This window comes from Cervus canadensis, chromosome 7 (genome assembly GCF_019320065.1).
Source record: "Cervus canadensis isolate Bull #8, Minnesota chromosome 7, ASM1932006v1, whole genome shotgun sequence".
NCBI lineage: Eukaryota > Metazoa > Chordata > Mammalia > Artiodactyla > Cervidae > Cervus > Cervus canadensis.
Genome location: NC_057392.1, coordinates 69255896 through 69282092, shown reverse-complemented (window position 1 = coordinate 69282092; position 26197 = coordinate 69255896). Strand labels below are relative to the sequence as shown.

At 36.2% G+C, this 26197-nt stretch overlaps 1 protein-coding gene across 1 annotated transcript in view; it reads right to left on the bottom strand.

Annotated features, from left to right (window-relative positions):
- SPATA16 (spermatogenesis associated 16) overlaps positions 1-26197 on the bottom strand; it is a 257934-nt gene that overhangs the window by 164556 nt on the left and 67181 nt on the right. Inside the window, exon 3 of the mRNA XM_043474134.1 lies at positions 24542-24687. Within this exon, the coding sequence (XP_043330069.1) occupies positions 24542-24687 (146 nt within the window). The remainder of the gene's footprint in view (positions 1-24541; positions 24688-26197) is intronic.

Genomic DNA, 26197 nt, shown 5'->3' with positions numbered 1-26197 from the left:
CATGTTCATAGCATTGTTATTTGCAGTAGCCAAAAGGTGGAAGCAACCTAAGTGTCCACCAGCAGATAAGTGGGTTAATACAATATGGTATATACAGACAATGGAATATTACTCAGCCTTAAAAAGGAAAAAAATTCTGACACAGGCTTGCAAATGGATGACACTTCAGGCATTATGCTAAGTTAAATATGCTAATCATAAAAAGTTGCTCCTTATTAATAGAAATTCTTTCACCATGGGCTGTTGGTATAATACAAAGTCTCAATCTAGTAATCAAAATTCCTGGGTAGGTGAAAGGAATAGGAATATAAAGGAAACTTAAGCACTAGTGCTGTCACCACAAAAGGATTCAATGAAATCTTAGTGGTTGCATCTTACTTATTCACTTGCTTCACTACAAAAGGTTGGTAATTAGAATTGAAAGCCAAAATAAAGTAAAACAGTCCTCAACATATTGAGAAGAATTAAGAAGTCCATGTGTTCACTTTAAATATCTTATATTGACAAATAAGATGGAACAATAAAATGACCCAATTTAATTTATGTGGGAGAAATGGAACTATTTTATGAAGTATTAGAGCATAAAATTACAGTTAAAGACATTGGTTTTTGAAATAAGAAAAGTACAGTAGATTGTTGTCAAAGCATATAGCTCTGCTGAAGCAGTGGCAAAGCATGTTTTTGCAAAAGCATGAAAGTAAACTTAACTCTTTAGGGAAACAACAAGAAGAAATCATTCTCAACTATTTCTTGAGATCTTAGCATGTACATATCACAGCAGAAGAAAACAAATTTAAAGACGCTAAACAGAGTAAGTGGAATATCATCCTTGATTTTTGTTTGCCAAATTACAATTAATTATATGTACAAAATATTGAAGTATGGAATTACTCAAGTGAGCAACAAGGACCTAATTTCTTGACATGACCAAGAGTCAATAGGATAAGTACCTTAAAAATTGCTATATTGTCACGGTTCTGAAAAATATATATTTAGAAGAGAGATATTATACTGTCTGTCCTCTTTATGGAGCTAATAGTAAATACACATTAAATAATGATTAGGATCAATGTTTAAATATATTTTACTTTAGAATTTGAGAATGAAATTTCTTTGTTTAGAAGAATAGACTGAAGATTAAGGGATTCAAATAACAAATTTAGTGTGCCATCAATACCAAGAAATAGGAACCTTTAGAAGGAGATTTTAGGACTTCCATGTTTTTCCATATTCAGTTTAGTCTTCCATATTCTTTAAAAAAATTTTTTTATTGGAGGTACAGTTGATTTACGATGTTGTGTTTGTTTCAGGTGTTAGTCTTCCATATTCTTCATCAACATGAATATCATCAGTTAACATACATAAAATAAACATTAAATATGACACCCTATTGGATCTTTGGCAGTATGCAGTGATATGCCTTTTTTGACCAACAGAGAACATTTCTTGCTTTTTTCCTCCATTTCTTTAACCCTTTTTTCCCCCTCTATATTGGGGACCTCTAGCAAATCCATGATGCATAATGGACACTCAATGTTTATGGAATAAAGCACTATTTATTACTAAGTGGCTGACCACACTCTTCCTCAGGACACACCAGAAAACCTAAAAACATTTAAGATTCAACAAGTAGATCTGCATCTGTTTTGACCCAAATACACTAAGATCCTCTCTCCACTGACTTTTGCACCTATATCCCTTTTGAACATCAGCTTTACAGAATTTCCTAATCCTTACCTGTATGCCGATGTGATGAGAAATTTAAGGTGGCTTATGTAATTAAAGAATGCAGAGATATAGATAGATAAGTAGACCCTTTGAAGAAAATTTCTGATACAAAATTATTTTTCATAATTTGAAATCCTGGAAAGAAACCCATGTTTCTGTAGACTATAATTGTGTCTTCCCATTTTTTTTCTCCATCTGTCAAATGCCTAGATTGGATTCCCATTTATTTTTCATCTACATTGTAATCCAAAGACTGTCCACTAAAAGCTGTTAGTAAATCACTTGGTCAGCTCTTCCAACAAAACAGTCTTTAAGTAATACAGTATATCAACCTACCTTTGACATTTTCATTTTTTGTTCTTGACATTTTCTCTTAACAAATAATATGGTGTTGGCCCCATTATCTTTTCTGTAGGGTTCATGAACCAAATACCAGCTATCAACTCTCTTGTAAAAAAGCTATCAAGATTCAGAAACAAAAGATGTAGATGTGAAGACCTATTCATCTGTCTGTGTAATATTGAGGTGGAGGAGGGCAGAGTCGTGTTGGGGGTGGTTCAAGAACAGCATGACAAATAGTATATATATATATATTTTTCTATTCTCGTGTTATTGGGTAGGCTGCATTTTAGAATGATTGCTTTGAAAAGTATAATTAATAAATTTCCCTCTGTTCTAACCTACCAGAAATTACTTATGATTCATTCAGCAACAATTATTGAAAGTAAACCATGTTCCAGGCACTGTACAGGTTCTAAAGAAAAGAACCAGAAGGGTAAATACATACTTAAACTAGTATTTTAAGTAGCCTTGTTATATGGAAATAAATGTCTGCCTGCGTTCTATTATTTTTTCATGCTGTCTTCAACCAGCAGTTATGCAGGAATTTTTAAAATTAATTGAGAAATTATAGTGAATTCTACTATATGGTTTTACTGGATAATGAAACAGCATGCTTATTTCTTTCAAACTATGAGAAGTGGAGGGACTTTTGATCGCAAAATCAAAACTATTTGTATATTAAGTATTAAAATTATTCATATTAACATCATGATTTTTTGGTCTGGAGACTAAATAAATGGCTTCCATAAACAATATTTTACCTACTATACAACCAGCTTTTGCTCCTATACCAAAGGATAAAAAATGTGACTCTTATGCTTGATGAAACAATTGAACTTCTGACAATTGTCTGTGATTTTCCTTTGTTGAATTAACAGAATTAGTGGAAATGTATCACACTGAGCATTGCATTTATTATATGTATAGAGTGGCCATTTCAGCTAAACCCCTAGATTATATACGGTATTATAGTTTACAAACTGAAAGCCCAAATTTGAATTGGATATGGACTTTGAATATGGGAAAGGCTCTCAAGTTTGAATACAATGATTACTTACAGGCCAAATTACCTTTACTCAAAGTGACTCCAATTAGGGGAGTCTAATTACTAATCCTATGAATGAGAATGCTAATGGTTTCTCTTTGAAATTCAAAGAGGTTTTTAAATATGTTTATTAAGTCTCTCTTTGTTGACAAAGATGACTAAGTCTTCCATCTTGCTAGCCTGTTCTCTTTGGCTCAGAGTACTGAGTTTGCAACGTGTTGTGACTTGTGCCAAATAAAGTGTCATCTCCCATTACTTTGGAAAGAATACATTTTTTCAGATATGTTTAAAAGTGCTGCCATTTCTGTCAATATAATGTAGCAGCATATATTTTGGAGGGGTTTGTTTGTTTGTTTGTTTGCTTATTTACAAAGCAATGATAGGTACTAAGTAACTACCCTCCAAAAGAAGTTTTAATCCAATTGTTAAAAATTATAAAAACACACAAATAAAGAACAGTAAATAAACTAAAACTTTAAACAATTGTGGAATGCATACAAAGGAGATGGAAAAAATGGAAAGGTTTGTGTAAAGGATCTGCAATGACAGAAAAATGTGAACTTTGGAAAGATGTCTGGAGGAAGTAAGTCTTGAGCTCACTTTGAAGTGATGACATTTAGGGAAGAGAGGTAGAAAATCCAAATTGAAAGAGTGACCCTCAAATGACTTGGTGATAAAAGATGGTAAACCATATTAAAAACTGTCATGTAAATTTACTTAGCTAAAGTAATAAATTCACTATAGTGGAAGACAGAATCCTATTAAGGATTTGTTCGTTAGTTAAAAGAGTTTTAATTTTTTAGAAGAAATTACTAAGACTTTAGGGATTACTAAGCAAGCATATGATATAATCATTTTTTAAGAAGACATAGAGGGGTGAAATGGGAAGAGGAGAGGGAGGCAAAGGGGGAGGTGATCTATGTACAATAATGTCTGGTTTGCATTGTTGTTTGGCAGAAACCAACACAACACTGTAAAGCAATTTCCTCCAATTAAAAAATAAGGAACACAATCATTGTAACTATTCTGAAGGAAGATGAGAGATATAAAACCTGAAAGGATCCTAAGGATGCTATAAACTGGCATAGTGATTCTCAAAGTGTGGTCTGCAGATTGCAAATGGGTTTTACAATATTATTGCTATTTTTATAATAATATTTTAAGATATTATCTTCATTTTTTGCTGTGTTGACATTTGCACTGATGTTGCAAAAGCAATATGGTGGGTAAAACTTCTGGCTCTCTTGCAGCAATCAAATCAGTAATAGCAAACTGTTGTAGCAGAAATTGAGTATATTCTTCACCATTGTATGCACTTGCCATCCCTCACATTACCAGTCTCTACCCTTGAGTGTGTGGATTTTTAATATTTGGTGTGACAAAATGGGACATATGCAGAAAACTCTTTTTTCCAGCACAACAAAGTATGATGGTTGCTTTGAGGAAAACCACTTGTGCACTCATGACATTGTTTGCATTTGTGAGCTGACTTATCTGCTGTTTCCATGGAACATCATGTTTCACTTGGAAGAACAACTAACAAACTATGATTATCAGACTTGGAATTTGGCAGACATTTCTTGAAAATGAAATGAGTGTGCCTGTCGCTTAGAGGAACACAACTGACAGTATTTATTGCCAGTGATAAAAGTTTGAGCTTTCAAGTAAAAATTAGAATTTTGGAAAACTTATATCTGTCACTGAGAATGACAGCCACCCAATGCTTAAAGACTTTTCTGATATTAGTGATATGTGTGATTTTTAAAATTTACTATTACATAATAGAAATCTGCATGTGATGCATTATTTCCCAAATAACCTATGTAGGATGTTACTAACTTGTGCATGAGTAAATAATCCACTCAAAGTATAAGGAAGACCAGTGGCTTTTTATGAAACACAGTACAAGTTGATTGATATGGCTTCAAAATTCTGATTGCAATTAATTTTTAAGAAACTACTACTTCTCAAGTCTGGTGTAGTATCAAAGAAGAATATTGAAGATCATCTGAAAAGTCTGTTAACATTCTCTTTCCTTTTCTAACACATCTTTGTCAGACTGGATTTTTTCATATAGTTCAACCATGGTGCAACAGGTTGAATGCAGAGTTAGATATGAGAACCCAGGTTTCTTTTATAATGCCATATATTAAAGAGATTCACAAAAATGTAAAACAACATTACTCCTGTATGCATTTAAAATATACTTATTTTTCATAAAATATTCATTTTATGTTAGCACGTAATGGGTGTATTATTCTTAAGTGAGTAACTACATATTTTTAAGTTTCTACATTTTAATGTTTAATATGGTACACATTTCTAAGTATAACCCATATAAAGCAAAAAAGAATCTTTTGGCCCCTCAATAATGTTTAAAAATATAATAGAGTCAGAATACTAGCTTGAGAACCACTGTACAAGTAAATTGGAGAAGGGTATGGTAATCCACTCCGGTATTCTTGCCTGGAGAATCCCGTGGACTGAGAAGCCTGGCAGGCTACAGTCCACAGTGTTTCACAGAGTCAGACAGGACTGAAGCTACTTAGCATGCACGCATATACAAGTAAATAGTCAAAATCTGCATGAAAGTTCTAACTATAAGAAAGAAGATAAAGAGGCACATGAGACATGTTTAATAATTTGCATTATATCACACCATCCTTTTGCCCTTTCTCTTAAACCCCAAATACCTTTCCCCCTTCTTTTTTTGATCTGTATATGTTACTTATCAATGTTATTCTCATATTATTTTTTTTCCACAGAAGCTAAAAACTTTTCCAGAGCCTGTATGCATTGAACAGGTTCTTTAAGGAAAGTTTATGGGAAATAAAAGTCTAAAGAAGCAAAAAGAATGAGGTTAAATATATACTAAGGTTATATATTAGATTTCTTATCCCCTAATCTCTTATTATGAAACACTTAAAAAAAATCAAATACTGCTGTGAAATTTACTGTCTTCTGTTGGAAAGTCCCATTTGCTACCAAAAGTTTAATAATTGTTAATAAGACCACTTATATCTAATTACAGAATTGTTTTGCCTCAGATCACCTAGGAAAGGCACATGGTCTGCATTTCCTCCAGCGAAGAAGATTCACACAAAATATATATTGGCAGCTAAGACCTGTGAGTGGAGCACAGGCAGGGCCACCAAGAAGCCTCTCTTAAACTAACGGTATTGTAACTTAACATATGGCTGCTCTTTAGACTTCTACGAAAAATCAGGAAAGGTCACAGGATACGCATGAGGAATTCTTGCCATAGCAACAGAGGAGAAAATGAGAAAGAGTTTGGGTAAATACACCGGTAACAGTACAACCCCAGAATTTGCAAATACTTGTTGAGGCTGGTACTCTGTGGTCATTGACATAAAATACTCATGGCATATTCATGAAAATATCCATGTCTTTGAAATACACATTCATAAATTGTGAAAAGTAAAATGGATAGGAGAGTGGTATTCTGCTCCTTTAAGGTAAACAGAATGAGAGCAAGTCAGACTCACCTAACAACAGAGTTCTATCTGGAAAACTAAAGAAAAACTTTTAAATATCAAGCATAGACTTGCAAGAGCTATAAAATAAATAAGTGTGGGCCTCTAAGCCATGTTTTTTACTTGCTCTGACAGAAACTGGTCTGCTCCAGGTTTGTCTGTTGCTATTTGTAGCCCTATATGTAATGGCCTATGTTGTGACTTCGCCAAGCATACATGGGAAGACCTGTAGGACTGGGAGTGTGAGAAAACATTGAGGAAGTTATTGAGAATAAGACCCAAACATCAATTTTACACTTTAGCCTATGTGAAAGCAAAATGGATGGCAATAAGATTTTAGTCCCTTGAAGTGGTGTTGGTTAATGTGGAATTGTGGGCAGTCCTCCATTTTTCCTTACAGTTAATTATTTCTAACATTTTTAGACATGTAGCATCCATCAGGAACTTATATTTCCCTAGACTTCCTCAGTTTTAGTATTGGTCTTAAACTAGCTCACTTTTTAAACTACTTGTGTGGAAATTTTTTTGTATGTAAAGATAACAAATTAGGAGACTAAAAACAAACATCCCCATGGAGACTCACAAAATAGTTTTCACTCTGTCAATGAACACTGTTAACTACAGCACGCACTCATGAAAAGAATCTTGTAAAATTTCAGGTTGGTCACCTGATGTGTTTGGAAATAAAACACAATTGGGACTTTAAGGTTAAGATTTGTACAGATATTTTCCATTTGTAAAATGCTTTCATATTAATAATATCTTTTCACCATCTTTAGAAGTATTGAGGAAGATATTGTTATTATCCCTTGTTCAGAAATACAGAAACTGAGGAAAAGAGAAGTTAAGTGACTTGTGAAAGTTAAGGTTAGTCAGTGATGTGCAGAGATCCAAATCCAGACCTTTGGCTTCTGAAGTTTGTTATACTACATTACAAGGAAACTTCCAGCTCCTTTATTTTTCTTTACTTGTAGTTACAGAATTAGCCCTTGAAAATCTAGAACTTTTTAAGAAAATCAGTTGACCTTGAAGGAAATTGAGATAAACATATCTCATCTTTCTCATTATGTGTACTTATCCCAGGTCACACCAATTACATTGTAGAACATTTCAAAATTTTAAGTACATAAATGCTTTTAATATTCCAGTGAGAATTTACAGAAGAAATTACAGAAGGGCTAAGTGGCTTGTTCAGCCCATCAGAATGGATTTTAAAGCTGGTATATTAGAAAGTGGGAAACAAATATAAAAAAATCCTCTTAAAATAATGCTAAGAATAAACCCACCCATGAGGAGTGACTGTACAACCTTCCTGCTTGCTTTGAGGACCAAAATGAACCACATTTCCTGAAGGCAGTACTCAGCATTGGAACTGTTCATTAGCACTCTCTGCTATGTTTTCCAAGAACCACATGGAAATCAAAACTAGTAACTGGTAGATTTAAATTCTATAGAGAGGTCCCAGTGGACAGATGTATTGTTGCATCATACACCACTCCCTTACACTAATATATTGCTTCTTCATTTATGAACCATTTTTATATCAATTAGTAAATGGAAAGAATAGATAAAGGCTGAATAGCTACTGACCTCAGAGTTAAGACTATCTTAAATTGTTAAAAGAAAAAGAGTGGAAGCTAGGATAACACACAAAACACCAAGCAAGATGATGGTAGACTAAAGTGCAGTCAACTTGAACATATGTTGAAGGGAAGAAAGGTAGGGGGTAACATGTCTGGGTGAAGAGCCATGGTGAGGAATGGCAAGATTAATGGAGGCAATACAGAAACACTGTGTAGGGGGTATTTTGATTAATCTATTGCAGGCTCTGTTATAATGAAAAAATTACAAATATAACCATGAAAGTTTATAAATATGTTTAATATAAACAGAGTATGATCTTTTTATCACATCTTTTGAAACCTGGACAGGCAACTCAAGGAATCCGATTCAGTTTCAGAAACTGCCTATAATTGAAAACTTAACAAGGGTCAATATGTTTTTTTTGTTTTGTTTTTTTGCCTTTGCTATGTGTTCAAACATGTCTCTCTTATCAGATATAATCATTGTTATCTCCTCCTCTTCCTCCCCCTGTCCTGCTCTCTCCTTCTGGTCCTCCTCTCCTCCCCTCCTCCTCGGAGCAGAAGAGAAATTTCTAATAAGATACCTGAGCTATCAGTGTCCTATTTCTTGGGTTTGTACTAAGATAAGCACATAATGACTCTCAAATGCTTGGCCATTTATATTCTTTGGGTAATATATGGCCATGTTTAATTGTTAATTTATTTGCTATTTCCTTCATTATCTTTTTTTTCTTATTTATTTATTTCAGAAATCAGGCCATGTATTTACCTTACAAAGCTATTTTTTATTGATTCATGTGGTGACACAAAAAGAGGCAGGCTTCACATAAAGGAAGGGTAAAAACTGGTGTTGAAGCTGAAACTCCAATACTTTGGCCATCTGATGAGAAGAGTGTACTCATTTGAAAAGACCCTGATGCTGGGAAAGATTGAGGGCAGGAGGAAAAGGGGACGACAGAGGATGAGATGGTTGGATGGCATCACTGACTCGATGGACGTGGGTTTGTGTGGACTCCGGGAGCTGGTGATGGACAGGGATGCCTGGCATGCTGCGGTTCATGGGGTCGCAAAGAGTCGGACACGACTGAGTGACTGAACTGAACTGAACTGAACTGAACTGAAAAACTGGTGATGTATGTTAGAACAGAGTCTTGTGATTTAAAAGCTGTGTTGCATCAATATTGTAGAGTAGACTTGTCAAGAAGTATTATTATCCACAAATCACACATGAGGAAATCAAGACTTTTTCGAAACAACCAGTGAAATGGTAGTTGAACCTAGATTTTATAATTCCGGGGACAATGCCCACCACATCCCACTGTTCTCTCCATCTGTATAGAAATTATTTCAGAGTTTAAAGATGCTATGACTTTTATCATTTTTGCGATGAGATGTGATGACAGCCAGAATTTCTAGGAGAAAAAATTACTGTGATATCATAGGTTTGCTTGTGATGGACAGGGAGGCCTGGCGTACTGCGATTCATGGGGTCACAAAGAGTCGGACATGACTGAGCAACTGAACTGAGCTGAACTGAATACCTTCATGTATAAATGTAAGGAAACCTCAGGAGTTACTGCAAAGGTTAACTGAGACTGCATATGAAATGCCTAATCCACACCTGTTCTACCAAGTGGTAGTAGATAAGATATTCAATAAATGCTTGTTCTTGTTCCTGCACATGAACTATTTCTTAACATGTTCACCTGTGCATTGCAGAGAAGTATCGTGGCTGTTCTCTGCATTGTACAGTGAACACAGTCTTTGCCTTTCCATAGAAATTGGCATGTTTTATATTCTTTTTTAGGGTTGGAAGGAAAACTTGGAGTGTTTAATATCATCTTCAGTGAAAGCCTTTTTTTTAAAATAGGTAAATACACTTTTATGGGCACAAAATAGCAAGAGATATAAATGTACTAATGATCCATGCAGTATTTTAATATGCCCAACTTCCCAAATAGGCAAAGTGCCTACTTGCTAAAAGTCCAAACTTAAATGGCCCTGCCATGGTTTCCCTTTGCTTTCTCCACACTTGCAAGGTCATAGAAACATGCAAGCATACATGGCCACATATATAGAGATTGTATTTATTTTAATTCAATTGAAAGAAACAACCAGTACTTTAGAAATAGAATTGGGAAGAAACAGCAATATTTAATCTGAAGCCCGATCTTTAAGAGTTGAGAAAAACAGTATGGATAATGTCATATCTTTCTGAAATGAATGGCAATGTCATCCAAACAGTCACCCATATGTTTTTGCAAAGCAAGACACTGTGAGATGCCCAGGATTATGTATATTCAGGTAAGAAGATCACATCTTTTTCTTTTTCTCTTGTTATCCTCCTATAGGCAGTATCAACACTGATACTTGGTAGACTAAATATTTTTTTCATATCAAGAAACTGGGTCCAGCAATGTCCCCTTTTGTTTTACTACTAGTATTGATTTTATGTTTACCTAAGATGATGAGAATTATTTTGTTTCACTGAATGCTATTGAATGAATTTAATGGCCATTTTTTTTAGGCTTAGCTATTTTAGAGACAAAGCTGTTTGTCTCTAAGTCTTATTGAGGTGTACTTGACAAAAATTGTATGTATTTAAAGTGTAAAATGTGCTAGTTTGATATATGTATACATTGTGAAATGACTGTTACAATCAAGTTAACAGATCCGTCACCTCACATCTCACATAGTTAACCTTTTTTTTTTTCAGTGTGGTGAGAACACTTAGCGTCTATTCTTTTCAAATTTAAAATATACAGTACAATATTATTAACTATAGTCACTATGCTGAAAGTTGAAACCACTTTTCTTCCCACCCTCAGGCCCTGGCAACAAATATTCTACTCTATGGCTGTCTGAGTTAGACTTTTTCAGATTCTGTGTAAGTGAGGTCATACAATGTTTGTCTTCCTGTGTCTGGCTTATTTCACTTTTAGCATAATGTACTCTAGGTTCATTCATATTGTCACAAATGGCAGGATTTCCTACTTTTGTATGGCTGAATAAAATTCTGTGTGTGTGTGTACCTATTTCACATTTTCTAAGTGAACATGTAGATCGTTTCCACATCTTGGCTATTATGAATAATGTTGTAGTGAACATGGGGTGCAGATGTCTTTTCAAGATACTGACTTCATTTCTTTGGATATATACCCAGTAGTGGGATTGCTGGATCATATTATAGTTCCTTTTTAGATTTTTTGAGGAACCTCCATACTGTTTTCCATAATGGCTATAGCAATTTACAACAATGCACAAGGGTTCCCTTTTTCTCCAACCTTGATAATACTTGTTATCTCACTTTTTGTTTTAAATAATAACCATCCTAACAGGTATGAGGTGGTAGCTCACTGTTCCACTATGCATTTTCCTGAAGGTTAGGGATGCTCATATATCTGTTGGTCATTTGTATGTCTTCTTTGAAAAATGTCTATTCCAGTATTTTGCCCATTAAAAAAACAGGTTATTTTCCTGCTATTGAGTTTTGAGTCCCTTATATATTTTGAATATTAACCCCTTGTCATGGTTTATAATCCCTAATGTATGGTTTGCAAATATTTTCTCTTATTTCATAAGTTCCTTTTTCATTTTGTTATTTCCTTTGCTGTGCAGAAGATTTTGGTTTGACATAGCCCCACTTATTTATTTGCTTTTGTTGCTTGTGTTTCTGGTATCATATACAAAACATCATTGCAGAGATCAATGTTAAAAAGCTTTTTCCCTATAATTTCTTCTAGAAGTTAATAGTTTGAGGTTTTACTTTTAGGTCTACTCCATTTTGAGCTGATTTTTGTAATGGTGTAATACAAGGGTCTAATTTTTTCTGCATGTGGCTATATAGTTTTTTTTTTTTTTAATGCCGTTGAGAAAGAGACTATCCTTTTTCCTGTTATGTATTCCTTTTCTTAGACTTTTTCTTAGACATCCTTTTCTTCGACTTATTGACCATACTCATGTGGATTTATTTATTGTGCTTTTTATTCTGTTCCATTAGTCTATGTGTCTGTTTATATGCCAGTACCATTCTTGTTGGTTCCTTTGTCTGATTGCTTTGTAATATAGTTTGAAGTCAGGAAGTATAATGCCTTCAGTTCCTTTTTTCTCAAGATTGCTTTGGCTATTCAGGTTTTTTTGTGGTTCCATATGAATTTTGACTCACTTCTATTTCTTTGAAAAATGTCATTGAAATTTCCAAAGTGATTGCTCTAAATATGTAAATTTCTTTGGGTAGTATGTAATTTTAACAATATTTATTACTCCGATCCATGAATATAAGATATCTTTCTGTTTGTGTCTTCTTCCATCTTTCATCAGTGTCATATAGTTTTCACTGTATAGGTATTTTATCTCCTTAGTTAAATTTATTCCCAAATATTACTGGTTTTGATGCTATTGTAAGTAAGACTTTTTTTTTTTTGAACAAAGTAGGCCCAAACAAAGGACTGCTTCAGGGTACACAACCAGAACTGAGATCTGCAGACGTGGTTCTGAAGGCATGGATGGTTATGTCTCCCACCAGATCCCTGGGTAGGTAGGATTGTTCCCTGACTACAGTGGGGAGGGGCTGGAGCTGTATCAGAGAAACATTTCAGGATCTCTGGGGGTGCAAATGAGACTGTTTCCAGTCAGATCCCGGGGCTGGTAGGACTGCTTATGGTAGTGACTGGAAGGGGATGGAATCAGATCATGAGTTACTTCAGTGCCCACAGCCAAGACTAAGGTCTGTGGGCCTATTACTGAGGCACAGGCAGGCATGACTTCTCCTGTGTCACTTGGCATATTGTGCCAGTGGCAAAATGAAGGTCAAATGGGACTTCAGGCAAGTCCACAGGGGTCAGAACTGTTTCTGAGTCTAATTAAGACCACCGTAGGGACATCAACCCCTTGGTTTGGGCCTGCTTTATTAAAACAGACTTCTTTGGTCTTTGGCCCTTCCTTGAGGTTTCATAGTCTCCTATGAAACCATAGGAGGTTTCATGCTGCTGCTGCTGCTGCTGCTAAGTCGCTTCAGTCGTGTCCGACTCTGTGTGACCCCATAGACGGCAGCCCACCAGGCTCCCCCGTCCCTGGGAGTCTCCAGGCAAGAACACTGGAGTGGGTTGCCATTTCCTTCTCCAATGCATGAAAGTGAAAAGTGAAAGGGAAGTCTGTCAGTCGTATCCGACTTTTCATGACCCCATGGACTGCAGCCCACCAGGCTCTTCTGTCCATGGGATTTTCCAGGCAAGAGTACTGGAGTGGGTTGCCATTGCCTTCTCCATGGAGGTTTCATGAATCACTGCCAAATAACTGTTGCCAGGGGATGATACAAGCTGGGAGCTTCCTGTTCTGCTGTATTGCTGATGTCACTCCTGGCCAAAATTTAAACATTCAGTAATGGCAAAAAGGAATATGTTGTATTTAAGATACCTCAATTCATGAGATCTGCAAGAAGTTTTCAACATTTCTGCTACTTCTGTTATAAACCAGTTTATTCTAAAACTCATTAATATCTGTAATGCTTTAAGCTCATATCACCTCTGAGCATTTTAATTATCCTCAAAGTTATAAATAATAATATCCCCAAAGATATATTCTCATAGAAGTTTCCAAATTATCTTCTTTACTGAGCATTTGCTAGATTAAAAAATGGTATTCTATTTTATTATTGGAGTATAGTTGATTTGCAATGTTGTATTCATTTTTGCTGTACAGTAAAGTGACTCATACACACATAGATACATCCTTTTTTATATTCTTTCCTACTATAGTTTATCTCAGGATCTTGAATATAGTTCTCTTGCTGTACAGTAAGACCTTGTTGTTAATCTGTTCTATATGTAATAGTTTCACCTACTAACCCCAAACTCCCAGTCCATTTCTCTCCCACTCTCCCCACCCTCCACTGGCAACACAAGTCTGTTCTCTATGTCTGTGAGTCTGTTTCTGCTTTGTAGATAGGTTGATTTGTGCCATACTTTATATTCCATGTGTAAGTGATGTCCTATGGTGTTTGACTTTCTCTTTCTGACTGACTTCACTCAGTATGATAATCTCTAGGGCCATCCATGTTGCTGCAAATGGCATTATTTCATTGTTTTTATGGCTGAGTAGTATTCCACTGTATATGTGTACCACATCTTCCTTATCCATTCAGCCATTCCATGTCTTAGCTATTGTGAATAGTGCTGCTATGAACATAGGAGTGAATGTATCTTTTTGAATTATAGTTTGTCTGGATTACGTGCCCAGGAGTGAAATTGCTGGATCATATGGTAATTTTATTTTTAGATTTCTGCTGCAGAACCTCTATACTATTTTTCATAGTGACTGCACCAACTTACATACACACCAGCAGTGTAGGAGGGTTCCTTTTTTTTCCACACCCTCTCCAACATTTGTTACTAGACTTTTTAAAGCTGGCTATTCTGATAGGTGTGAGACGGTGTCTCTTTGTAGTTTTGATTTGCATTTCTCTAATAATTAGTGACATTGAGCATCTTTTCATGTCAAAAGGGGTATTTTAAAAAATATAGTCTCCTCGGGGGACACTCTCCATCCCCCTTCTGATGTTTATGTCAAAGCTTTCTCTGTCCCTTTTTCACTTTAATAAAACTCTGTTATACAAAAGCTCTTGAGTGATCAAGCCTGGTCCCTGGTCCCGAAGTTAAATCTTCTTCTTCGGAGATCACAAATCTGACACTGTTCACTGTAAGCTATCATCTTGGGGGCTCGTCCAGGATCTTCAGGACAAGGTAAGAACACGCAGAGCTCTAGCCTCTGTGCCTTCTCGGTATGCACGTTTTCTGCTTTACTTTACTAACTCTGCGGTGTCTTGTGTAAATGAATGACGTGCCCCGCGCGAAGCAAGTGATGAGCCCTGCTCTGCGGTTTTGCAGCGCCGCCTAATGACTGAAGGCTGCCCCCAAAAGGGGAGCCTTGTTGGGGGTTCATACTGACCTGCCAATGCCAAGAGACACCCAAAGTCCCTGCTAGGGGAGCAGCCAGAAATGGGCAAAGCATGTGGACTGAACTTTCCTTTCTCGGTTAATTTTTCCTGCTCTCTTTGACCATTCCATAATTGTGTGGGGAATTAGAACTACTAACATAATCTGTCGGATCATAGACTTTCAAGGGACTTGTGACCCATGCTGTTGTTGTGTACTTTTGCTTAGACCCCATGTATGGACATGCTTAGCCTTGCTAGACTAGGCACGCCTTGCTAGAAAGTTACTAGGAGCACGTATGGAGCGAGGTGGAACTCTTAACTCCAGCAGCATGTTTCAAAGTGAGGCAGAGCTCTAGCCCCAGGAATGACTCTCAGCCTAGAGGTCACTCTCTTGGCTGCCTGCCTCAGGGGCCAGCTACCTGAAAGGGAGTCTTTGTCACAGCTGTGTCTCCTATCTCTGTGGATTTACCTGAAAGGGAGTCTTTGTCACAGCTGTGTCTCCTATCTCTGTGGATTAAAGCACTACTGGTGACCATGAGGTTTTTGAGGACATGAATCGGGAATTGCAGGACCTGTTCAGATTGGAAATGCAACGGGCTTCTTCTTTCGGTAGTGCTAGCTCTTAGCAGACCAGAGAAGGCTCTCTGATGGCCTTTGTCTCAACTTCCCAGATATATTCCTTTTGTGGAATCTGCAGAAATGAACTGGAAGGACTGGTCCTAGTAGCTTGAGGACAGAAATTGCTTTTTCCTCGCTGGCCAGCCCTCCACCACCTCTTTTGCCATCACATATACTGGTGTGGTGACACTCTGGAGGGACATGTTGGTTGTCATTCATGCCTTTATGACTCACCATTTCTTTTTTTTCTTTTTTTTTTTAAATTTTTTATTTTAAATATACAGTAGGAACATTTATTTTAACACTTCTAAAAGATATTTCTCCATGACTGATGATTTGATATAAAAATCAAACCCATCATACTTTCCCCATCAGTCTCTCTACATCAAGGGCAATCAGAAATTTGTACAACATGAATATTTGCTTCTGAAACAAAAATTACAAATTATAGCAGGCAAGTGCCCAGGCACATGTAATATGGATGCTTCCCCCAGTAGTACTAGCCTGGGAAACATTCCGAAAAGCTACTCTGCTTCACCTTGAGGGGCATCAGAGAAAAGGGAAAATCAAAGAAAGGTCTTGGTGGTATGGAACTAAGTCAGTTTGGGATGCCATCAGGTACCCCTGGGGCATCTCCACCCCGCCTCAGTGGTAGAACCGGGAGTAAGACACCTGCATCAGTAAGGGACAGACTAAGTCCAACCAGGGAAGGAAAGCTTCAGTGGAGAGTCTTGTCTACACACCCATCTAGAGCAGCGAAGGACTATTCCAGTGGAAAAAAGCCACTGCTATGGATGCCTCTTTTTTCTGTCTTACAGATGGGAGCTAGCAGTTCCAGAACCACTTCTTTAATATGTATTTAAAAGAACTGGAACAAGTTTTATCCCCAGAGTTTAAAAAAGACACTCCTGATCTTCTTCTGTGATACTGAATGGCTACAGTATCCTTTAGAAGTTGGGGAGCTCTGACCTGTTGAAGGATCTCAATTATTACTGTTTTACAACTAGACCGGTTCTGTAGAAAACAAGAGAAATGGGTAGAAGTGACATATGTGTTGCTCTTTATCTCTCTGCAAGACACGCCAGACTTATGTCCTAAGGGTGCAGATTTGGGTGTGAAACCTTCAGCTGCCTCCTATTCTCTTACTTTGTCCCTGTATCTGGAGCTCCCAACCGAACAGGCTGAGAATTGGGGCACCCTTCCAGGAGGGGTTACCTCAGTCTTGGTAGAAATTCAAACAGTACCAATTGCAGTCGAGACTATCGAGAAGATCCAAAAAGTACATAGAAGGCTTTACGGGACTAACTTTACTTTATGGAACTTACTTGGAGAGATGATGTAATGTATGTCTTGGGACAAACGCTGACTCCTGACCTGAAAACTCAAGTTTTGGGGGAAGCTACTACTTTTGGAGATGAATGGTTTGAACATGAGACAAGGGGGAAGAGGGAACATGAAATAGCCCTCCTTCCTACTAGGAGCCAAGCGGTTCCAATAACAGAGCCACTTTGTCAGATGTATTCTTGAAGGACTCAAGTGAGCACGCATGCTGAGACTTTAGACTATGCTAAGTTGGCTGACATAGAACAGGGAGAGAAGGAAACTCCTGGTAAATTCCTAGATCGATATGGGAGGCTCTCCACAAGTTTACTGATGTTGATCTTGAAAGTGCAGGAGGAATGGTCTTAAAAGATAGATTTCTCACTCACTCAGCTCCAGATATCTGCTGTAAGTTATGAAAACAGGTGTTTGGACCAAATAAGTCTTTAGAAAAACTGTTACAGCTGGCTCAGACAGTATATTATGTTAAACAATATAAGGAGGAAAATATAAGAGGCAAAAAAGAACCAGGCAAAAGACTGAAGCCCCAACAAAGGCTATTAGATCTGCTCTGAAACAGTCTGAGAAAATGCCCAGAGGAACCCAGGTGAAAGGGGACGGGCTTGCTATTACTGTGGAAAGGAGGGGCATCTCAAGTGAAGTTGCTCTCAGGGATCTAAGCCACCCCTGGCTCCATGTCCGGTCTGTAAAGGACCACACTGGAGAAGAGACAGCCCTCTGAGACGTAGTCCCCAGGGGTCGGACCCTCAGGACAGTCAGGACGTCTTAACTTACTATTAATTTTTAAACTTTTATATAGAAATGTTCTTATCTCACTCTCATTTTGAAGAATTTTTTTTGTTGAATTCTGATTTGACATTTTTCTTTCAGCACTTTAAGCTTCTTCTTTTATTGTATTTTGGCCTCCATATTTCTGATTAAATGTTACCTGTTATTTGTATCATTGTCCCTTGTGAATAATGTGTTGTTATCCTTTATCTGCCTTTAATATTTTCTCTCCATCTTGGGTTTTCAAAACTCTGCTGTTCCTAGATATGGTTCTGTTTATATTTATTTTAGTTGGGGCTAACTGTGTCTTACTCTTTTTTTAAACCAAATTTGGAAAATTTCCAATAACTACCTCTTATGCCCTTTTCTCTCTCTTTTCTCTTTGAAACAGTTACATGTGGCTCAGTTCAGTTCAGTTCAGTCGCTCAGTTGTGTCTGACTCTTTACTACCCCATGGCCTGCAGCATGCCAGGCTTCCCTGTCTGTCACCAACTCCCAGAGCTTCCCGAAACTCATGTCCATTGAGTTGGTGATGCCATCCAGCCATCTCATCCCCTGTTGTACCCTTCTCCTCCTGCCTTCAATATTTCCCAGCATCAGGGTCTTTTCCAATAAGTCAGTTCTTCACATCAGGTGGTCAAAGTATTGGAGTTTCAGCTTCAGCATCAATCCTTCCAATGAATATTCAGGACTGATTTCCTTTAGGATGGACTGGTTGGATCTCCTTGCAGTCCAGGAGACTCTCAAGACTCTTCTCCAATACCACAGTTCAAAATTCTTTGGCTCTCAGCTTTAGAGTCCAACTCTCACATCCATACATGACTACCGGAAAAACCATATAGCTAGATGACTTGTTACTGTGTCTGAGGATAGGTCACTGAAGCATTAGTTAAGTTTTTTAAAATATCTTTTATACTGTGTGTTCATATTGGGTAATTGCTATTGATTTGTCTTCAAGTTCACTAAAACTGTCTTTAGTACTAAATCTTCAATCTGATGTTGAAGTCAATCTGTATATTTTTATTTTAGATATTAATAGTTCATTAATCCATGGTAAAATCTCCATTTGTTTCTTTTCTATAGTTTCTATTTTTGTGTGTGTTAAGATCCTCAATTCTTCACTTATTGTGGCCATCTTTGCCTCAAGATCCTTGAACCTAATTTTTTTTTGAACCTATTTTTTTTACAGCTTCTTTAAAATCTTTTTCTACCAGTTCTAACATGGGGGTCATCTTGGGGTCTGATTCTATGGACTATTTATTTTCTTAAATATGAGTTTCATTTTCCTATTTCTTTGAATGTGTAGTAATTTTTAGTTTTATGCTAAACATTTTGGATGAAACTTTGTAAGGAACTGAGGTTATGACATCATCACTGCAAACCTGTGGAATTTTTTTCTTATCAGGCAGTTAAATGGCAAATACTCTTGTTCTTGTCAGGTGTGGTTTTTCAGATAGATCAATTTTGACTTTGAGCTTAATTCTTTTTTTGTTTTTTTTGAGCGTAATTCTAAGGTGCGGTTCTTTCTTGAGATCATGGTCCTAACTCTTTAAGCGTTGTCTTTCAGGAATTTTAACTGAATGCTGAGGTACTCAATGAGCTCTCTTAACACTGGTTCTTCAGTATCTCCTATCACTGCAGCTCCTCTGGTATTTTCATTTATTACTTAGTCCTGCAGCAGGCAGTCTCTGCTACATGAAGTCTTACTTTTCATTTTGGTCAAGAACATGCAGCAAATCCTCATGCAGTCTTCTACCCCCAACCCCCTCACATTATTTCTCCTTCAGTCACCTGTGCTCTGTAAATTACAGGGTTTTTTTTAGCAGCCTGATATTCTAATATCTGATATTCTAAGAGATTTTGTTTTCTTGGGCTCCAAAGTCACTGCATATGGTTACTGCAGCCATGAAATTAAAAGACACTTGCTCAATGGAAGAAAAGCTATGACCAACCTAGGCAGCATTCTAAAAACCAGAGACATCACTTTGCGGACAAAGGTCCATCTCGTCAAAGATATGGTTTTTCCAGTAGTCATGTATGGATGTGAGAGTTGGACTATAAAGAAAGCTGAGCATGGAAGAATTGATGCTTTTGAACTTAGTGTTGGAGAAGACTCTTGAGAGTCTCTTGAACTGCAAGGAGATCCAACCAGCCCATCCTAAGGGAAATCAGTCCTGAATATTCATTGGAAGGACTGATGCTGAAGCTGAAACTCAAATACTTTGGCCACCTGATGTGAAGAATTGACTCACTGGAAAAGACCCTGATACTGGGAAAGATTGAAGGCAGGAGGAGAAGGGGACAACAGAGGATGAGATGGTTGGATGGCATCACCGACTCGATGGACATGAGTTTGAGCAAGCTCCAGAAGTTGTTGATGGACAGGGAAGCCTGGCATGCTGCAGTCCACGGGGTTGCAAAGAGTCGGACATGACTGAGCGACTGAACTGAACTGATATTCTAATTTCTGCTTCCTCAGCCCATTGAGATTGAAGTTTAACTTGATCTTCAACTCCCTGAGTTTGGTCAGGAAAACCATGATAGCTCACTGGGCATACTACCCTTCTCTCAAGGATCAAAGTCCTGCTGTGACCACTTTCCAGTGCCTAAAAAGAATTGTTTCATATGTTTTGCTAGTTTTATACTTATTTATAGCAGGAAGGCAGGTCCAGTACCAGTAACGCTGTATTGGCTGGAATATAGAATCCATGGGTTTCTGTTTAATTTTCACAAAACCTTGTGAGATGGTATTTGTGAAGTAGGTAAAGTTATTATAACCCAATCTTATGGAGAATTAAACTCAGATGAACTGGTGAGTGGGGGAATCAGATTTAAAACCTGGGCAGTCAGCTTTAGACTCCATGAATCTGATTTAATAAATGATGCTGCTTCTGCAATGTGAAATTATATTTACTACCTTTGTTGCATTTATCACACTCTTTTTTTCTCATATTTATTAATATTTGTTTTTTAAACTTTGCTACCTCTTCTAACGTGTACAAACAACACAATTCCTGTTTACAACTGCTACCCCACTGCCTAGCACAGGCTCTTGGTTAGCATTCAATAAATATTTGTTGAATGAATGAACGTAGTTGAGAGCATTATAAAACAATTTTGAAAAGAGGCTTCTTTCTACATATTTGCCATTTTAGACTTCATCCTGCCTGCCACCTAGTGGCATCAAAATTCTACAGCATAGTAGGCTAAGGAAACTCAAACCGGGGCTCTGTGTCAACCTAGAGGGGTGAGATGGGGAGGGAGATGGGAGGGAAGTTTAAAAGGGAGGGGATATATGTATATCCATGGCTGATTCATGTTGAGGCTTGACAGAAAACAATAAAATTCTGTAAAGTAATTATCCTTCAATAAAAACATAATTAATTTTTAAAAAAGGCCTAAAAAGAAAAAATTCTGCAGCGTAAACAACTTCAGTCTAAAGATTGGAAATAGGCAAAAAAGGTGATATGTATATTAGAATCTTTAGAATTATACACATCAACACATAATTAAATGAGAAGAAAGAGTTATAGCAGGATTTCCATTCTTGATAAGATAGCAGTAATTAGAAATCAGTCTCAGGAATGATCAAGACACCACTGACAAACAATGACAATAGTTTGATGAAGTGAGCACCGAGTTTATATGTTAGACTGGTGAGTGTAGGCATTACTTTGGTTTGAAGTGAAAAAAAAAATGACATCCAAATATGCTGCTTTGGATATGTTATTTAAAAAAGAAAAACTTGCTAATAGTTGTTTCTAAAGCCTTTGTTGTCTTCCCTGTGTCTCAGATGGTAAAAGAATCTGCCTGCAATGAAGGAGACCAGGGTTCAGTCCCTGGTGGAGAAGATCACAAGGAGAAGGGAATGGTAAGCTGCTTTAGTATTCTTGCCTGGGAAATCCCATGGATGGAGGAACATGGCAAGCTACAGTCCTTGAGGTCACAAAGGGCTGGACAGGACTAAAAGACAAACACTTCCACTTTTTTTTCAAAGCCTTTGTATTACTTATTAGCATATTTTAAATGGTAATACTCAGCAATTTCAAAATGTATCTTTGTTGAACCTAAAACCACACAGTTACGGTTCTTGCAGTCTTCTACATGACAAAACAATATGCACTTATTTTTATCAAAAGCAAAACTACATGATGGTTTTCAAGCTAATTTCTGTGTTAACAAATCTAAAGATATGCAGTAGGCCTCTTTAATTTACATAAAATTAAAGAAAGGATGCTTCAGGAATGCAAATAAATGCAAAAAGGGAATATTTTAATTTTGATCCATGATTAGTAGCAACCATCACAGTGTGGTAATAATACAAAAGAAAGATTCTGCATTCAGTGTATAACTAATGGTTATAAGCTATTTATAGAACAAATATCCTGATTATTTATTTTGAGAAATATATTTATGTTTCAGATTCTATTTTAAAAATCTGAGATCTTTAAAAACATTTTAATATTAGAATCATATGCACTGATTTCTGTAGTTCTGCAATATGACAAGCCTAGAAAAATGATTTATTTCACTTAGTGCATAATTAATTGTATGAATTCACTGTTTAACCTCTATTGATTTCCATTTCTTAGTTAATGTTCAACTTAGAAGCAAAAATTATTTTATAATAGAAAAAAAAGGATGCAGAAGTTAATCCTAGCATAATAGGGAAGATCATTTTACTTTTCATCTTTATATTGTATACCCTCCCCTCAGTAATTTTCAAGGACTTGAAAGGGTACTCTTAGTTTTAAAACAAAAGTTTCAAAGTCTAAATAGTGAACCTATTGAAACTAATCCTTGCATCCTTAGGAACTGTAGCATTTTATTGTTTCTTATAGTACTATTTTGATTAATGTTCATTAAGTTATTTTTATAACACTGAATTGAATTTTGGCATGATCGTGCCATTTAGAATTTTTTTATAATTATAAAAATGATTTGAAAATCCATCAAACCATTGTAATATCCAGGAGATATTTTGATTAATATGTAGGCAATGTTGATGGCACTTCATATGTGTAGTGAAAACCATGGGCAAGGTGATAAATAATTACTTTCAGGTGCATCTCAATTCATTATTGTTTACGTATGCCTATAGATTTTCTGGCTATTCCCAATTTCAAATATTTTATTGTGCTTACAAGTCACCCAAGTGGCTCAGAAATTCCAATATTTTGACATACTGAAGTATACATTACATTTCCAATATTGGCCCTTTCAAATGGAAATGAAATAAAATTCTTCCAATGTAACCATATGTCCTGATATTGGGTTTGGAAACTATGGTTGCAGAAGGTGTTTCCAGAAAATATAGAGTCAGATTTTCTTTGGTATCAAAGAGAATCTGTGTTTAGGTTCTGCAGTTTATTTAAAGCAAAAAGTTTCTTTCCAGCAGGTTATCTTAGGAATTTCAAAGCCATTTTGTTGTCAGTAGGCTCTTGATGTCAAACTTAAGCCTTTAAGTTTGAGATCTCCATAGAGCTGTTAAGAATATCTGATGGAACTTCTATATCATTGTGGATATAGAGTTATAAATGAGTTTTAGCATGTTGGCAGATCTTGTGCTCACATAATGAGTCTTAATATAATTGATGGTTATGTTTCCTACTGGTTATTAACAGGGAATGCATTATGTTTTCATGTTGATATTAGTTTTGTTATTTGTGTACAAAAGAAATCCAGGATGTATGAGCTCAGAGAATGAACAAGACAAAAGTTTTAGGTAAATTGCTCTAAATCAGGCAGGGAGGTATAGAGGCATCATAATTCTAAGAAAAGAGCTATTTAAAAGATATAATCATTTTATCAGATTAAACTGAATACTACCCATGATAAGATCAAGGCCTTTAGGAAACAAGATGTAGGAGAGGACATTTTTATAGGAAAAAACATAGGGCTGGGTAACCTTGAGGATTCTAGGAAACCAAAAGCTAATACAGAGTTCTGAAGAGGATAGAAATATATAAAAGAAATCTTTAAGGACAATGATAAAAAGGTGATTCATACCTTTGGACAGCTGTCACACTTGCCCCTTCATAACATCCTTTGAATCAGTTATGTTATCACCAAATAAGCCATAAACTTTCGTGTCTTTGCTCATGGTTCACAGCTGGAATTTCTTTCCACCATTCTTTGTATCTCAGTCAGTTTTGGAAATCTTTCTCATCCTTCTCACCCCTTACTTCACCTTATTCACTCCCTCCTTTCTTCCTGCAGTCATTTGCTACTGCAGTTGTCTGCCTTTTTATTTTGTCCTGCTTTGGGCTTCCCTGGTGGCTCAGAGGTTAAAGCATCTGCCTGCAATGTGGGAGACCCAGGTTTGATCACTGGGTCAAGAAGATCTCCTGGAGAAGGAAATGGCAACCCACTCCAGTATTCTTGCCTCGAGAGTCCCATGGACAGAGGACCCTGGGAGGCTACAGTCCACAGGGTCGCAAAGAGTTGGAAACAACTGAGCGACTTTCACTTTATGATAGTTAATTATGGGTTTATTTCTTCCCTTAGGTTTTGAGATGCCCTTTGTGATCTCTCTGATTGTCTAGCTTAACATAAATCAAGTAGTAAAGAGATGGTTTTTGTTTTGTGATTATATTTAAATGGAATCTAAGTTAATCCTACAAGCTCACATCATACCCTCTGCTTGCATGGATAGTACTTACTTGCAGTTATTAACCCTTCATTTTACCTGTGGGCATGATTCAGGGCAAGGTCAGGTTTCCTCATTCGCAGATAGCATGCAACAAGCTTTGTCTCAATGAAACTTGCCACACTAGCTATATCTTCAGCAGATGCTTCAAATGGTTTTCCCAGAACTGCCCCTTTGCTGCAAAGCTTTAAAAGAAAAAAAAAAATACAATGCTTTAAATTTTCTAATCATCTTGACAAATAATTGATCTTTTAAATAAACAAAATATAATATATACACATACTTTTCCAAACAAGTAAATTATTAACATTTTGATTGTAAATTAATTAAATTTTTCCTGTTCACTATTAAGTGACTGTAAGTAACACATTTTATTGTAAAATGCTTCCTGTAAAATATTTTTAAAGTATGATATATTTTAAAGGGGTGCCATTAGCTAAGAATGTCTGTTTTAAAAATAAAGCACACAATAAGCAAAGATATTAACAGAAAACCAGGTATAAATCATATTAAATACCAGTGCTTTTATGAAAACCCAGCTAAGCAATAATCTAGCACACTATCAAGTTTGATTTACTATAATAAGGGGTATCGGAAGTAAACTCCTAGGAGCCATTAACATGATTGGTGATTAATTTGAGTCTGAATCATATTCTCTAGGATGTTATTGAAAGAAAAGAAGTGAAAATTTATTAGAATTTATTGGCAGCAGCCACAGTATCTGAAAAACATGGCAGGAATGTGGAATTCTTAATAAAAATTCCAGGAAGTCAATGGTTTCTGGGCACCATAGATAAACTGTAGAGGAAGAAAATAATTAATTTTGGGGAGAGAACCCCAAACATTAGGAAGTATCAATAATATGACAAGGATAGATCGGTACTTTTTTTCCGCCTTAGAGTTTTCTACTGCTCCTGAGAATCGAGGCTGATGGGGGAGGAGAGACTCCACCATTAATTAGTGACCTTATTCAGAATATCCGCTTCTTTGCTATTTTCTATCTCCTGTACGCTTTTCTCACCAGGGGTAGTAATATTTGGGGATTAGTACCTCTTTGTATATATCTCCGTGTAAGATTTCTTGTATTCTAAATCCTGTTTTTAAAAAAATGTTATTTAAACTAATTTTCTTTTGTAGATTAAGTTGAGGTTGCCTTGCCATTTACATTAACATTATTGTCTACTTTTTAAAGTGTAGATAGGTTGAGAATGGGTTTGCTCTGTTCTAAAATGTGTTTCTCTTAAATCTAGATGTTTTACATCCTTCATTTGAATTGGTAGTTACCTGGTACTACCTGGATATTCTGTCAACTATGATAATTCATATCATTTTTTTTTTTTTTTATTGACTACTACTTTCAATGAGTTGAGAAGATACTACCAGAGTTTGAGCAGATGAGTGAAATGGTATTGCTCATATTTTATTTTTTTATTTTTTTTATTTTTTTCATTTATTTTTATTAGTTGGAGGCTAATTACTTTACAATATTCTTTTTTTTTTTTTGTCATACATTGATATGAATCAGCCATAGATTTACACATATTCCTAAAAGTCTTTTCCAATTAGATGGGAGAAATTGTTTACTATATACATTCAGTCAATAAATACTTATTAATTACTAGTAATCGACAAAAAAATACCACCCTTACATTTTAATTTGGTCTAATTAAATTGGTTTAATTTAATAGGTCTTTT